General features: G+C 40.6%; 1 protein-coding gene across 2 annotated transcripts; it reads right to left on the minus strand.

The window, feature by feature from the left end:
- Window positions 1-13,101, minus strand: ZNF200 (zinc finger protein 200). Of its 2 annotated transcripts, XM_059896715.1 has the most exons (5): window positions 12,741-13,101; window positions 11,697-12,023; window positions 10,976-11,067; window positions 10,532-10,655; window positions 1-2,104 (listed from the first exon to the last, which is right to left on the minus strand). In XM_059896715.1, exons 2-5 carry the CDS (start codon window positions 11,941-11,943, stop codon window positions 1,350-1,352), a joined length of 1,218 nt encoding a protein of 405 aa, XP_059752698.1. In that variant the 5' UTR covers window positions 11,944-12,023; window positions 12,741-13,101; the 3' UTR covers window positions 1-1,349. The 2 variants fall into 2 exon arrangements, with proteins under 2 accessions (XP_059752698.1, XP_059752699.1); XM_059896716.1 differs by lacking the exons at window positions 10,532-10,655; window positions 10,976-11,067.
- Between the last annotated feature and the right edge of the window lie 43 nt (window positions 13,102-13,144).

Raw genomic sequence — 13,144 nt, forward strand, 5'->3', positions numbered from 1 at the left:
ATTGTGTAGAACTTACATGAAGAAAATTAGAAAAACTTAGGAATACTCTAATCAATGGAAAGGTATGCTTCTGGATAGGAAACAAAATTTGTAAAGGTAATTTTCCCCCAATAGTACTGATATATAGGATTTAACCTATTCCAATCAAAATACCAACGTAAAACCTTAGGAAATCTAAGAAGAGCAAGACTGATCAAGAATCCTTAAAATGACGCACCACAGGATCGGTCCCGTGAAGGCACCACTGGCCTTGCCTCTGGCAGACAAGTCAGGAAAGTCTGGGTATCAGGAGGCCAAAGAGAACAAATATCCACTACAGTGAGGACACTGGAACCCTGTCTCCTGAGGGGTAATGTGAGCTAGCTATTGGAGACATAATTTCTAAAAGTAAAAAACACTTCGCTTGTGAGGTAGTGACCACCCATTGCCAAAGGTCTGATGGGAAATACGCATATGGCAAGTTTATTGACCAGCCATGGATCCAAGCCAACGTCCTCCTCCTCCTCTTGGGGTTTCCTTCCTAGCAGGTTTTCTTCTCGACTCAACAGAGGGGCAAGATTCTAAAGAGCTTTTCCAGGAGCAGGGCTGGGTGGCCAGGCCTGAGCGACCCAAACTTCTTTTGGCAAGGGAAAGGCATGAGAGAGCTGTGTGAGCAATTAATTGCAGAACAAAATACAGTGAGAACAGTAGACACTTTTAAATTACGCTGTGAAAGGATTTCTGTAAAACAGTCACTTTTCACCACAAACTGCAAATGTTATTGAAATTCATCGTTAGTTTAGATCACATACAAATGACAGAATACGTCCTTGACATTCAATTGCTGTATTTTCCTAAATTCCAAAGTAAACAATCCCTTTCAACTCTCAGGCTTTAAGGGTATCCTTAGAGGGTTATATGAATTGCTAATAGAAGCTGTTGACTTAACAAATCAGTAGTTTGGTTCTTTTAGGGGAACAGAGTTCCAGATAAGGACCTTTACATTATTTCTCAAGTGTGAATTCCTATGTGGGGGAAAAGCTGGATATACTTTCAGGACACTCACCACTCTTCACCTTGAAGGTAAGCAGCCCCCAGACTCATATTTCAAAGCATTTTTCAGGAAAGGGATCTGTGACCTGTACATTGTTATACAAGTTCACAAAAGCTCACTCTAGTCCAAAACGCCTGGTTGCTAACTGAGGTACAGCCCTTGAGGATGTTTTTGTTTTTTTTCTTCCCCCTGTGAATTTTCTAAAAACTTGAGGTTTCAGCAAACATGGGTATTTATCCAATTTTGGCTATAATGAGGTTTTCTTATCTCTATCTTTTCAGATAGCCTGGGAATTCAGAATTCCTTAAGGAGTATTTCAGGTTGAGGCAGGACCATCAGACCTTTCCCGATCCCACTTCTGTTTTCGGGTCTTACATGCTGAATGGGTTTTTTCATGCCGGGTACAGTTTGACAGCCGACCAAACCTCCTCCCACACTTTGTACAACCATATGGCCTCTTAGCCTCGTGACTCTGCAGATGAATCACAAATTCTTTGTTTCCTGGGAAGGTTTTCCCACATTCTGGACACTTAAATATCTTCTCCCTTATATGGATTCCTTCATGGCGACTCCGATGAGAATTCTGACGAAAGTTTTTCCCACATTGAGAACATGAATAAGGTTTCTCTCCTGTATGGATTCGCTCATGTTTATTAAGGTTTGTTTTATGATTGAAGCTTTTCCCACAGTGACTACAGTCATAGGGCTTTTCTCCAGTGTGAGTCCTCTGGTGGGAAATAAGGTAAGAACTTTCATTAAACTGTTTCCCACACAGTGGACAAGTATACCATCTTCTTGTTCTCCGATTTCTGGTAAGTGCAATAACACTGATATCCACATATTTTGAGAGTTCCTCTAGTGGAGTATCATTTTTGATGGTAACTAAAAGATTTCTCATTTTCCTTTCCTTTGGAATGGATGTATTTAGTCTTTCCTCTTTCTGGCAATCTGGAGGTTGCTCAGAGACCACGGAGCAATCAATTTCATCACAATCTGAAGACTTTTCTCTCTGATCTTCATTCTCTACAGGTTCTTTCTGAAGATCTTCACCCTCAGGATTACTGTCACTGACTGTTGAAACAGAGAGAGAATTTAATAACTTTTGAGGGCTATGATACCAGGCAGGAAAAAACACGTCAGATTTCTCATGAAACAATAACCTTGAAAGTCAGAAGTCTGAGGACTGGCCGATAATTGCCATCAACACTTTTCCACCCTTAATGAGGGTGGGATACATGACTGATAAATCTTTCCATACCCCATAATGCAAGCACACAGTCCTCTTTTTACTTTTCTTTAAAAATTGGAATGAGTGGGACTACATTAAAAGATTTCATTTGTTTGTTTTCTGAATAAGCACCAACTACTCACTCAACAAGTTCATACTGACCTTATATTGTGTAGAGCACTGAGCTAATAAGGACCAGGGGATAAAGGACATAAATACTGAAGGGTACTACTTGTAATCTTTAGGAGGCTAGTAAGTGAATGGTAAGATGAGTTACTTCCAGGTTTTCACTACATTAAATATTAAAATATTATAGTATTAGGTAATATTATAATATCCGATATAGTGAAAAACTGGAAAAATTCAAATGACCACAACTAAAGGAGGTATAGCATAGTCACACAATGGATTATTATTTGGACATTAAAGGATTACTACAATTGATAAAATGAAACTATGGTAGAAGTCAATAGTTGTCATTTTTGGGGAGGAAGGAGAGTAGTGACTGAGAAGAGGGCACAGTGGGATTTCTGGGCTGTTAGGAATAGTCAGTTTTGGGTGTGGTTAGACAAATGTGTACATTTTGTGAAAATCTGAGCTGTACACTTAGGATTTGTAGACTTTTCTGCATTTGTATTTCCCAAAAAAAGTCTGTGTAAAATAACAAGTTATAAAGACTAGGCAACAAAGTGAAAAACAAAAAAAGTATGCTCTGAACAGGTGACGTGACAAGGGACTTGTCTGACTCCAGGCAACTTACTGAGATTAAAGTAAAGGATTAAATCAACCACTTAGATAATGTGACTGAACCTGAAGCTAGAATATGCATCTCTGCTGGATTTAGCAGTTTCACACCAATAGAATTTTTTCTTTTAAATTATTTCTTTTAGCGATTCCCTTAGGATAATGAAAATGCTGGGTCAAAGCACATGCCAATTTTTATCACAGCTCTTGGTATGAACTGTTATACTGCTTTCCAAACAAGCTGTACAAATTTCAATACAATCATCAACATGTGGTTATCAATTTTACCTAATCTTGCTGGCAGTAGATATAATTTTCAAATATTTAATAGGTATACAATGGTTTCTCATTGTAGCTTTACTTTGCACTTTGATTACTGCAAACTAGTAATTTATCTATTGGGCTGAGACTTTTATAAATTTAAATAAATTTTATATATTACAAATCTTAATCTCTTTATCAATCACTACTGATATATTAATGGAAGTCTCCCTCTATAATAACTCCACAACTTAAAACCAGAAAAAAAAATTAGTCTTAAAATCTGATAAATTTCTATTGTTTCCTGGCCATTCTTTCTTTTTTTTAAAAAGGTATTTTTATTTATTTATTTGGTTGCATTGGGTCTTCGTTGCTGTGCGCAGGCTTTCTCTTTTTGTGGCGAGCGGGGGCTACCCTTCGTTGCGGTGCACAGGCTTCTCGTGGTGGCTTCTCATTGTTGTGGAGCAGGGGCTCTAGGCGCACAGGCTTAGTTGCTCTGCGGCATGTGGGATCTTCCTGGACCAGGGATTGAACCTGTGTCCCCTGCATTGCCAGGTGGATTCTTAACCACTGTGCACCCAGGGAAGTCTCCTAGCCATTCTTTTATGACTTATTTTTACAGTTAACCCTAATACATTTGGAGTTTAGTATCACACTGTTTGTTGTTTGTAACATGTCTAATATTGGTAAAACCAGTCAGAACATCCACTTCTACCTTTTCACAAATTTGACTGAGTGTATTCACAGTATAAATAAATCTGGAGGGCACTGCTATCTTTATTTTACATGATTTTAGTTTTTCAGTTTAGACCTGTTTCTCTCCAATATTTAAGAATCTTCTTTTCTATTTACCAATAAAACATTTCTCTAGTTTACTCCTATCTTACATTCTGAATGAGAGCTCTCATTATTTTGCGTTTATTTAAGAATGCTACTTATTGGGCTTCCCTGGTGGCGCAGTGGTTAAGAATCCACCTGCCAGTGCAGGGGACACGGGTTCAAGCCCTGGTCTGGGAAGATCCCACATGCCACGGAGCAACTAAGCCCGTGCACCACAACTACTGAGGCTGCGCTCTAGAGCCCGCAAGCCACAACTACTGAGCCCACGTGCCACAAGCCTATAGCCTGTGCTCCACAACAAGAGAAGCCACTGCAATGAGAAGCCCATGCACCATAAGGAAGAGTAGCCCCCTCTCGCCACAACTAGAGAAAGCCCACGCACAGCAATGAAGACCCAAAGCAGCCAAAAATAAATTTTAAAAAAAAAGAATGCTATTTATTGATTGTTAAATATTTATTCCTATCAACCTACTTTAAAACTATTAAATATAATAATGTTTTAGTTGATCCTTTTAGATTTTCTAAGTACAAATCATATTTTGGTTCCCTCTCTTTCCAATATTCATTCTTCTCAACCCCTTTTTCTTATCTTCTTGCTTTAGAAAATTAGTTAATGATATTAATAGTGATAGCAGGTTTCTTTATTCTCAGTTTTCAGGAATTACCATCAGCATTTTATGAATGATTATGAACATTAGGTTATATTAAAGAGCTAAATATCTGTTTTCAGAACAATTAGTTGAAACTCATATGATTTTTCTTGTTTTTCTGAAAGGGTCAATGAAAATACAGTTGACTCTTCAACAACACAGGTTTGAACTGCGAAAGTCCACTTATACGCAGAATGTTTTCAACAATAAGTACTACAGTACTATGCAATCCAAGGTTGGTTGAATCTGCAGATGCAGAACCAGGATATAGAGGAACAGCGGGTATGGGGGGCTGACTATCAATTATGCATTGATTTTTGACTGCTGGGAGGGTCAGCACCCCTCATCCCTGTGTTGTTCATGGGAAACTGTATTTTACCTTCCTTTACTGTACTAACTTTAAAAATAAAATAATTTTAGTAGCTAACATATTTATATGGCTCAAAAAATCAAAACAGGAGAAAGTATACACAGAGAGCCTTACTCTCATCCCTCTCCCCATCCATTCTATTCATTCCCCAGACAGGTAGCAGTTTTTATTAATTTCTTTTTGTTTTCCCATTGTTTCTTTAGGCAATACGTTTTCTTTTTCTCCCCCTTTCTTACATAAAAGGTAGTACACTATGTATATTTCTGCTGCTTGCCTTACTTCAGTCGCTATATTCCAGTGCACAGAGATTATCATGGTATCATGTGTGGAAACATACCATATTCAACCAGCCCCTGCAGAAACACTTGTTTTCAACTTTGTGTTTTTACAAACAATACCACAATGAATAAACCTTGTTTGTACATTATTTTGAATGTGTGCTACTGCTATTATCTGTAATTCAGATTCCCTGAAGTGGGTCTGCTAGATCAAAAGGTAAATGCGTCTGTAATATGGGTAATTACAGATTCTCATAAACAGGAACTGTACCATTCTGCATGCCCACCAGCGATATACCCATCTCCCAACAACCTCACCACCAATGTGTTAAGTTTCTGATTTCTATAAATCTGAGATTTTTTTTTTTAAAAAAAGGTAACTCAGTAAAGGTTTTATCTGCATTTCTAATTATGAGTAGGGCTGGACATCTTTCATGTATTTTATTTTTAAAATTTCTTTTATTGATTTATTGATTTATTTATTTTTGGCTGCGTTGGGTCTTCATTGCTGTGTGTGGGCTTTCTCTAGTTGCGATGAGCAGGGGCTACTCTTTGTTGCCGTGTGCAGGTTTCTCGTTGCAGTGGCTTCTCTTGTTGCGGAGCATGAGCTCTAGGTGCATGGGCTTCAGTAGTTGTGGCTCACAGGCTCTAGAGCACAGGCTCAGTAGTTGTGGCGCATGGGCTTAGTTGCTCCGCAACATGTGGGATCTTCCTGGACCAGGGCTCGAACCCGTGCTCCCTGCATTGGCAGGCGGTCTCTTAACCACTGCGCCACCAGGGAAGCCCTCTTTCATGTATTTTAGAGTAATTTGTATTTCTGAGAAAATCTGTTGATCTTTCTCTTCCCAATTTCTAGAAATTCTTAATTAGGAAGATTAGGCTTTTGTCTGATATAAGTTGCAAATATTTATCTCCAATTTACTGCATTTTATTTGCTCAGATATTTGTTTTTTATTTTGTCATACAGAAGTTTTAAAATTTTTATGTATTTATGTTATTGATATTTTCTTTCAAGACTTCTGGATTTTTGAGTCTTAATTAGAAAAGTCTTCCTAGCCCACGGTTATAAAGGATTTCACCCTTTGATCCACTGGGAGTTTTTCTTGGTGTGCAAAGTAAGGTATGATTCACCAAATGGCTACTAAGTTGTCACAACACCTTTTATCAAAAAGTCCCTCTTTACCTTGCTGATTGGAGATTCCAACTTTATCACAAACTAAATCCTCATGTGTACTTGAAGCTATTTCTGCACTTTTTTTTTACTTAATTAATTTTGTTATTAATTAGTTTATTTTTGGCTACGTTGGGTCTTCGTTGCTGTGCGCGGGGTTTTCTCTAGTTGCAGAGAGCGGGGGCTACTCTTCGTTGCAGTCTGTGGGCTTCTCATTGCGGTGGCTTCTCTTGTTGTGGAGCACAGGCTCTAGGCACACAGGCTTCAGCAGTTGTGGCACACGGGCTTCACTAGTTGTGGCGCATGGGCTTAGTTGCTCTGCAGCATGTGGGATCTTCCCCGACCAGGGATCAAACCCATGTTCCCTGCACTGGCAGGTGGATTCTTAACCACTGCGCCACCAGGGAGGTCCCTGGACTTCTTATTCCATCCCATTGGTCTATCTAGTCACATGCCAATACTATATACTGTTTTCATGACAGGCTTTAGAGGCTGCTTTAATACCTGATAGGGCTAGAACCCTCCTGCGCCACTGCTCTTCTTTTCAATTTTCCCCGTTACTTGTAGTTATTTTTCCATTTGAATTTGAGATCGGACTGCCTAGTTCCAGGGGAAAAAAATCCTATTGGTTTTGTTAAAGGGATTACATTGAATTCATAAATCAATTTGGGGAGAACTGACCTTTTTTTATGTTAAAATCTTCCCCACCAAGAACATGATACTTCTTTCCATTCATTCAAATCTACTTCTGTGTCCTTTAGAAGTGTTTTAAAGTTTTCCTCACAATTTTTGCACACTTCTTAAGTTTATTCCTAGGTGTTTAATCTTTTTTGTTCCTATTGTATATCTTCTAAATGATTGTGTTTGCATGAATGATTTCGGTATAATAATTTTACATCTCATTGCCTTACTAAATGCTTATTATTTGGAATAAGTTTTCAGACATTCTCTAGGGTTTTCCAGCTACACAATTATATGTAAATAGGTGTAGTTTTATCTTTCTCTTAAGTTCTTATAATACGGCTAATTTCCTTCTCATTTAACTGCACTGGCTAATACCTGAAACAAAATATTAAATAGTAGTAGTGGTAGTGGGCTTCACTGTTGTATTCCTAATTCTAGTGGGAATGCCCCCAGTGTTTCCCATTAAAGATGATGCTGGTTGAAAGGATATGTAGCCCATTAAGGAAGTATCCATTAGTCACTAGTTTGTTAAGTGTTCTTATGAAGAAGAGGTTTGTATTTTGTCAAATATCTTTTCAATAACTATGAAAATGATCATAGGCTATTTCTCCTTTTTATTTTCAGATGGACAGACTTATAACAAATAGACTTTCTATGACTAAATCATTTTTGTATTCCTGGAATAAATCTTATTTGGTCATTGCAATTTTCATCAGGTTGTGATATCTTTGTTACACTAATGTCATAAAAAGAACCTGGAAGTTTTCCTTCTTTTTCTATACTCTGAGTTCTCATAGAATTTGAACTGTCAAATTTTTAAAGATTTACAAGAATTTTCTGTGAAACTAAGGCTGGTCCTTTTTCTTGTGTGTGGGACTAGTTTTTTGACAATTTCAGTTTCCTGTATGGAAATTGGTTTATCTATTTGTGTGTAAATCTTTCTACTTATTAGTTCCTCTATTTTTTCTATTTTTAACTTATTGATTTCTAAGTTTGTATTTATTAATATTTTGTTCCTGTTTTCCCTTATCTTGTTTTCCTAACTTTGAGCCAGAGGCTTAATTAATTTCTGTAAACCAGTATACATGTTTTTACATCCCTGCATATTCTTATGAGTACCACTTTAGATTATACCATAGATTCTGATACATAGTGTTTTGCAGAAAAATTATGCGATTTTAATTTGTATTACTCCTTTGACCCAAAGTTACTTAATAGTTTTAAACTTTACTGGTAGAAAGAAATTGTTTTCTCTGATTTCATTATTAATTTCTAGTTGTATTGTGATAGATCCTAATGTATAATTTCTACTCTTTGGACTCTATTGTGTTTTTGTTGCATAGTATGTAGTCAATTTGTATCAATCTTGGAAAGGTATATTCTCTTACCACAGTAGAGGGCAGATACAACCATAAGAACTATCTCACTGAGAATTTAAGTGCTCAACCTTTCTGGTTGTTGTTTTCATGTGGTTTACTTGGACTGAAACACAAATTCTGTCTTCCTCCGTCAAGGGCCTTCCTTTTGATTCCTGTCCCCACGAGGTTCATTCCCTTACACTTTTCCCTTTGCAAACCGACCAAATGTTACTATTTCAACTATCAGCTATATGCTGATGACTCCCAAATCTCTACATCCTTACATCTGACCTCCAATCCCCAATGTCCAAGTGCCCAGAGGATAACCTCATTTTATTTCCTGCCATGGACTGAATCTCATCTAAAATCAAATCCGTGTTCTTCCGAACTCTGCTCCTGGGTCCAAATCCTGCCTTGACTTATCATAGCTCTTTACAACTGTAACTTAGAAGCTCTTAGAGGGTAGAAATGGAGCATTATATATATTTTTAACCTTGAATATCAACTCCAAAACCCAACCCTGCCTGAGGGGAAAACAGCATTTATTAAATGTGGTGAATGACTCTAAGCTTAAATCATCAGCTTCAGAGTATGGACAAGGGAGAGGAAAGGAGAGGGTGAGGACTGGGTCTCAGGGCCTCAACGTGCAGGGCCAAAGTGTTCCTGGAGTTGGCAACATGCCCAACAGTCAGTCACCCAAAATAAATGCTAGCTTTGCCTAAGACTCAGGAAAAACTCAGTGTAATAAATCTGATCTGTTTATACGGTTTCCTAAAATAAAGAAAATATTACATATAATAATCTATGGGAAATTAACCAGGCCTATTATGTACCACCACCCCAACCATACAGGATAAGACAACTACAGAGTTGAGTAATCATTATGCATTTCTGTCACCCTAGGCAACTCACAAAACCCACTCTTTGCTCCATTTCAGCCTCAGAACCAGTCTTGAAGGCAAGGTAAAAAGTATTAGGCACTCAGCAAAATGATTTTTGAGGGACCCTGGCTCTAGGGTAGCAGTATATTTCTAGGGAAAAACTGAAGCATCTCTAAGCAGCTTACAGAGAAGCTGCTGCCAGATGAGTTTCTATGTAGCACTTGTTAGCCACTACTGGGAAATGAGTAAAAATGAAGAAGGCTTCATTCACCAACCATATAGGAAATTCACTGGTGAAACTATGAGAAATGCAGCAAGGAGGCAGTACTGTACTGGGCCAAGACTGTAAGCTCTGATGTTAGATTCCCTGAGTCCAAATCCCTGCTCTACTACCTACTGCTGTGTGACCTTTAGCAAATTTCTTAACTTTTCTCTGCTTCAGTTCCATCATCTATGAAATAGTAATGATTCCTATACCCCACAGTACTATCATAAGAATTACATGAGATAATAAATGCATGCAAAGTAGTTAGAAATGTCTAGCACATATTGGCACACAAGTACTTAATAAGTGCCAGATGTTATTTCCATCAAAAGTGGGATATATTTTCTCTTACACTAGTAGGCTTCACAATTATTGAACATCAAGGAAAAAAAAAGACTTAAAAGAATTAGTCATATGTCTAATAAATACACTGATGTAAAATATATCTGTGGGGAGAATACCACTGGATGCAGAGATTCAGAAACAGTATACTTGTATTTTCTATCTGTTTAAATATTTGATGTGTGAGTATATCAACCTCAAGTCTTGCTTACCAAGAGAAGTCCCCTCCTTACTGCCCCCAAGATACAGGGAAAATGGCCACTCACAGCTGGAGAAGGCTCTGCCACATGGAATAAATCAAAAATTAAATGTGCATGAACATGTACTTAGCTGGTGTGAACAATGTCTCAAAAAAGTCTAAGATGAAATAGAACATGCTTTTCCCATAGCCTTCAATCTGAACACACAAGGGACTTGATTTCTTACCCAGTAACATCATCTCCCCAATACTGTTGTCTTGAATCTCTGAGGTGGGCTGCTGAACAGGATCCAAGCTTACACATTCTTCTTGGGAGTGAAATACATTCAAATCCTCAAAGACCACCAGCTCCTGAAAGAGCAACAGGCCCCCTTCCTCTTAGTAACAGAGGTTCCTTGACATAGTAACAGAGGTTCCTTGACAGCCCTGCTGTTAAGAAAGACCAAGATCAGGGAAGGGATGGCAAAAGGGATCTAGAAGTCCCACGCAGATAGGAAAGCCAGGCTCAGAGAGGAGCCAGAGGAAAAAAAAAAAGATGACTGTCCAAGGAGGCAGTGAAGAAAGAGCCCCATCTCCCTGCTGACTCCCAAGAATGGGTTTATATACACAGGAGGGCTGCAAGAGTAGAGAAGGTGATGCACTCAAACAGTGAACAGGAAAACTGAACCCACCTCAGACTCAGCTTTCAAACACAGAGACACTGCCTCCTGTTTCTGCTGGATTCCTTCTCTGGGTAGAAGCTTCACTAAGGTATGAGATTGCACTGGGGAAAGAGGAAGCTGTAGTTAATAGAAAAGTCAGTGACTCTAATATGGAGACTCTATCCACACCTTGAAGCCAGGCTGTCCTCATTCCTTTGGTAGGTAACTCAAAGCTTTTTCTGTTCCTATGAGCCCAGTCAGAGATCAATCCACAAACCACAGGGTCTTGAACCTATATGGGGTCTCTTCACTACGAAAAGGATATTCCCCTAAGCACCTTTTAAAATTCCCGTTACTACTAAGGGGAAGGATGGGGAAAGGTAAAGTCTGAAGATGCCCACAGCAAGCACAAAAGTTAACAAAATTCCACATAAGCTGAAGTCAATTCAATAATTCATCCACATTCCTTTATCCTAAAAAGATACTCCCCCTCCCCCAGTGTCTGGGTAAAACTGACACTACAGAAAAGATACACACTGTTTATTCTGTGGCTTTACACACACTTAGCAAACCATTCAAGCTCCAGCTTGAGAAAAAAATACTCCCTCTCCCTGGCATGTTGACTTATTGGAATCAACTCTTTTTTTCTGACACCCACCAACCTAACTTGAATTCATTACTAACAGGGAAGTCTAGCTCAGCCCCCAGTACTATCCCCTTCTCTTCTAGTAAAACAGTATGTGCTTCTTACCTCTGTTCTGAAGGTTTGAGCTCACATCCTTCACAATAACCAAGGTCTCCTTGACTTTCTGACTGGGCTGGACTAGGCTTGGCTTGGGCAAGAAGGTGAGGAAGTGCTCCAGAACCAGCTGGTGAATGGTCTTGGGCCCACTAGTAGCATCTCGAAGTAGGTCTTGGCCCAGCTTGGAGTTAGGAGGAACTCTCAGTATAAAGGACCTCTTTGGCTTTGGTGGTATAGGAACCACTTTTGCAGCCATCGTGCCTTGAAATCACACACACACTTGTTTCTGCAGAGCTTCAAGAGTCACCTCTTACTGGAGGAAACCTGTCAGTCACGCTGCAGATGAGAGAAACCATGAGTCAGGCTGGAGATGCCTGCACTCCAGTATGTGTCTTGCAAAGTGAGGCCACATGAGATCTAAATCAAAAAGGAAAGATAAGCTACGGTAGGGAACTCAGAACCGTAAGGAAGATTCCTGACCCGATACTCTTAGCAAGGCCTGAAAGGAATATCCTGAGAATGAAAGCAGAAGATGTTCAAACCTCAAGAGCCATCCTCATGAGAAAATGAAGTGCAAACTCCACTGGGAAGAAAGGTTTAACTCATGCTGGTAGAAGAAGCAATGGGCCAGAAGACAGGAAATCAGGGGTCCAATACCGAGGGCATCTGTTTACAAGTCAACTGGGCCACTGAATCTGGCCTCACTGCGTCCCTTGGACCGCAGGTCCCTCGGATGCCCTTCCGGGGGCTGCTGATGGTTCAAGGAGCAAACGCAAGGCCGCATGAGGTGTCTACATGTGGCCTGCTGACTCCTTTCCACCCTCAAAGCCCTGTAAGAGCGACAGGGGACATCCCAGTAGGGCCCACCAAGCCAGGCCCGCTCTGCAGCCTCTCCCACTGGCCAAGGGGCACCTTCACCGCAAAGCCCAGCTGGTGGCATTGCCTGGGGTGCGCTCCCGGATACCTATCCGGCCAGGATCCCCTAGCAATAGACTCTGTTCCGCTCCCCAGAGGCCGCCTCAGCCTGGTTCCCGCCCTCCCGGAATCCCTCACCTCTTGGGGTTCTGCCGCCCCTGGGCGCTCACTGGGGACAACCCAGAGACCCAGACTCGGGGAGAGACCGGGAAACTAGGCTCGAGAGGCCAAGCCCACCCCTCGCCCTTCGGAATGTCCTCACAGGCAGCCGGCGACTATTGGTGTGCGCCGCCGTCAGTTGGGGAGGACGGCAGGGACGCGGTGCCTTCTGGGAGGCCGTGCGCCGAGGCAGCAGTGACGTCACGCCCGGTGCCCCGTTTCCGGTGCGGAAGCCTGGTCTCCTCGCTTGGAGCGAACGGTCTGCGCTTGAGAAGGCGAGGCTCGAGGCCGGCCGGCGGAGCTCTCAGGGACGCAGGGAGGCCAGGTTGGCAGCAGCCACTCTCTCTGCGGCTGCACGTGGGAGATGGAAAGCAGAAGGCTGA

Source organism: Balaenoptera ricei, chromosome 15, assembly GCF_028023285.1.
Source record: "Balaenoptera ricei isolate mBalRic1 chromosome 15, mBalRic1.hap2, whole genome shotgun sequence".
NCBI classification, from domain to species: Eukaryota; Metazoa; Chordata; class Mammalia; order Artiodactyla; family Balaenopteridae; genus Balaenoptera; species Balaenoptera ricei.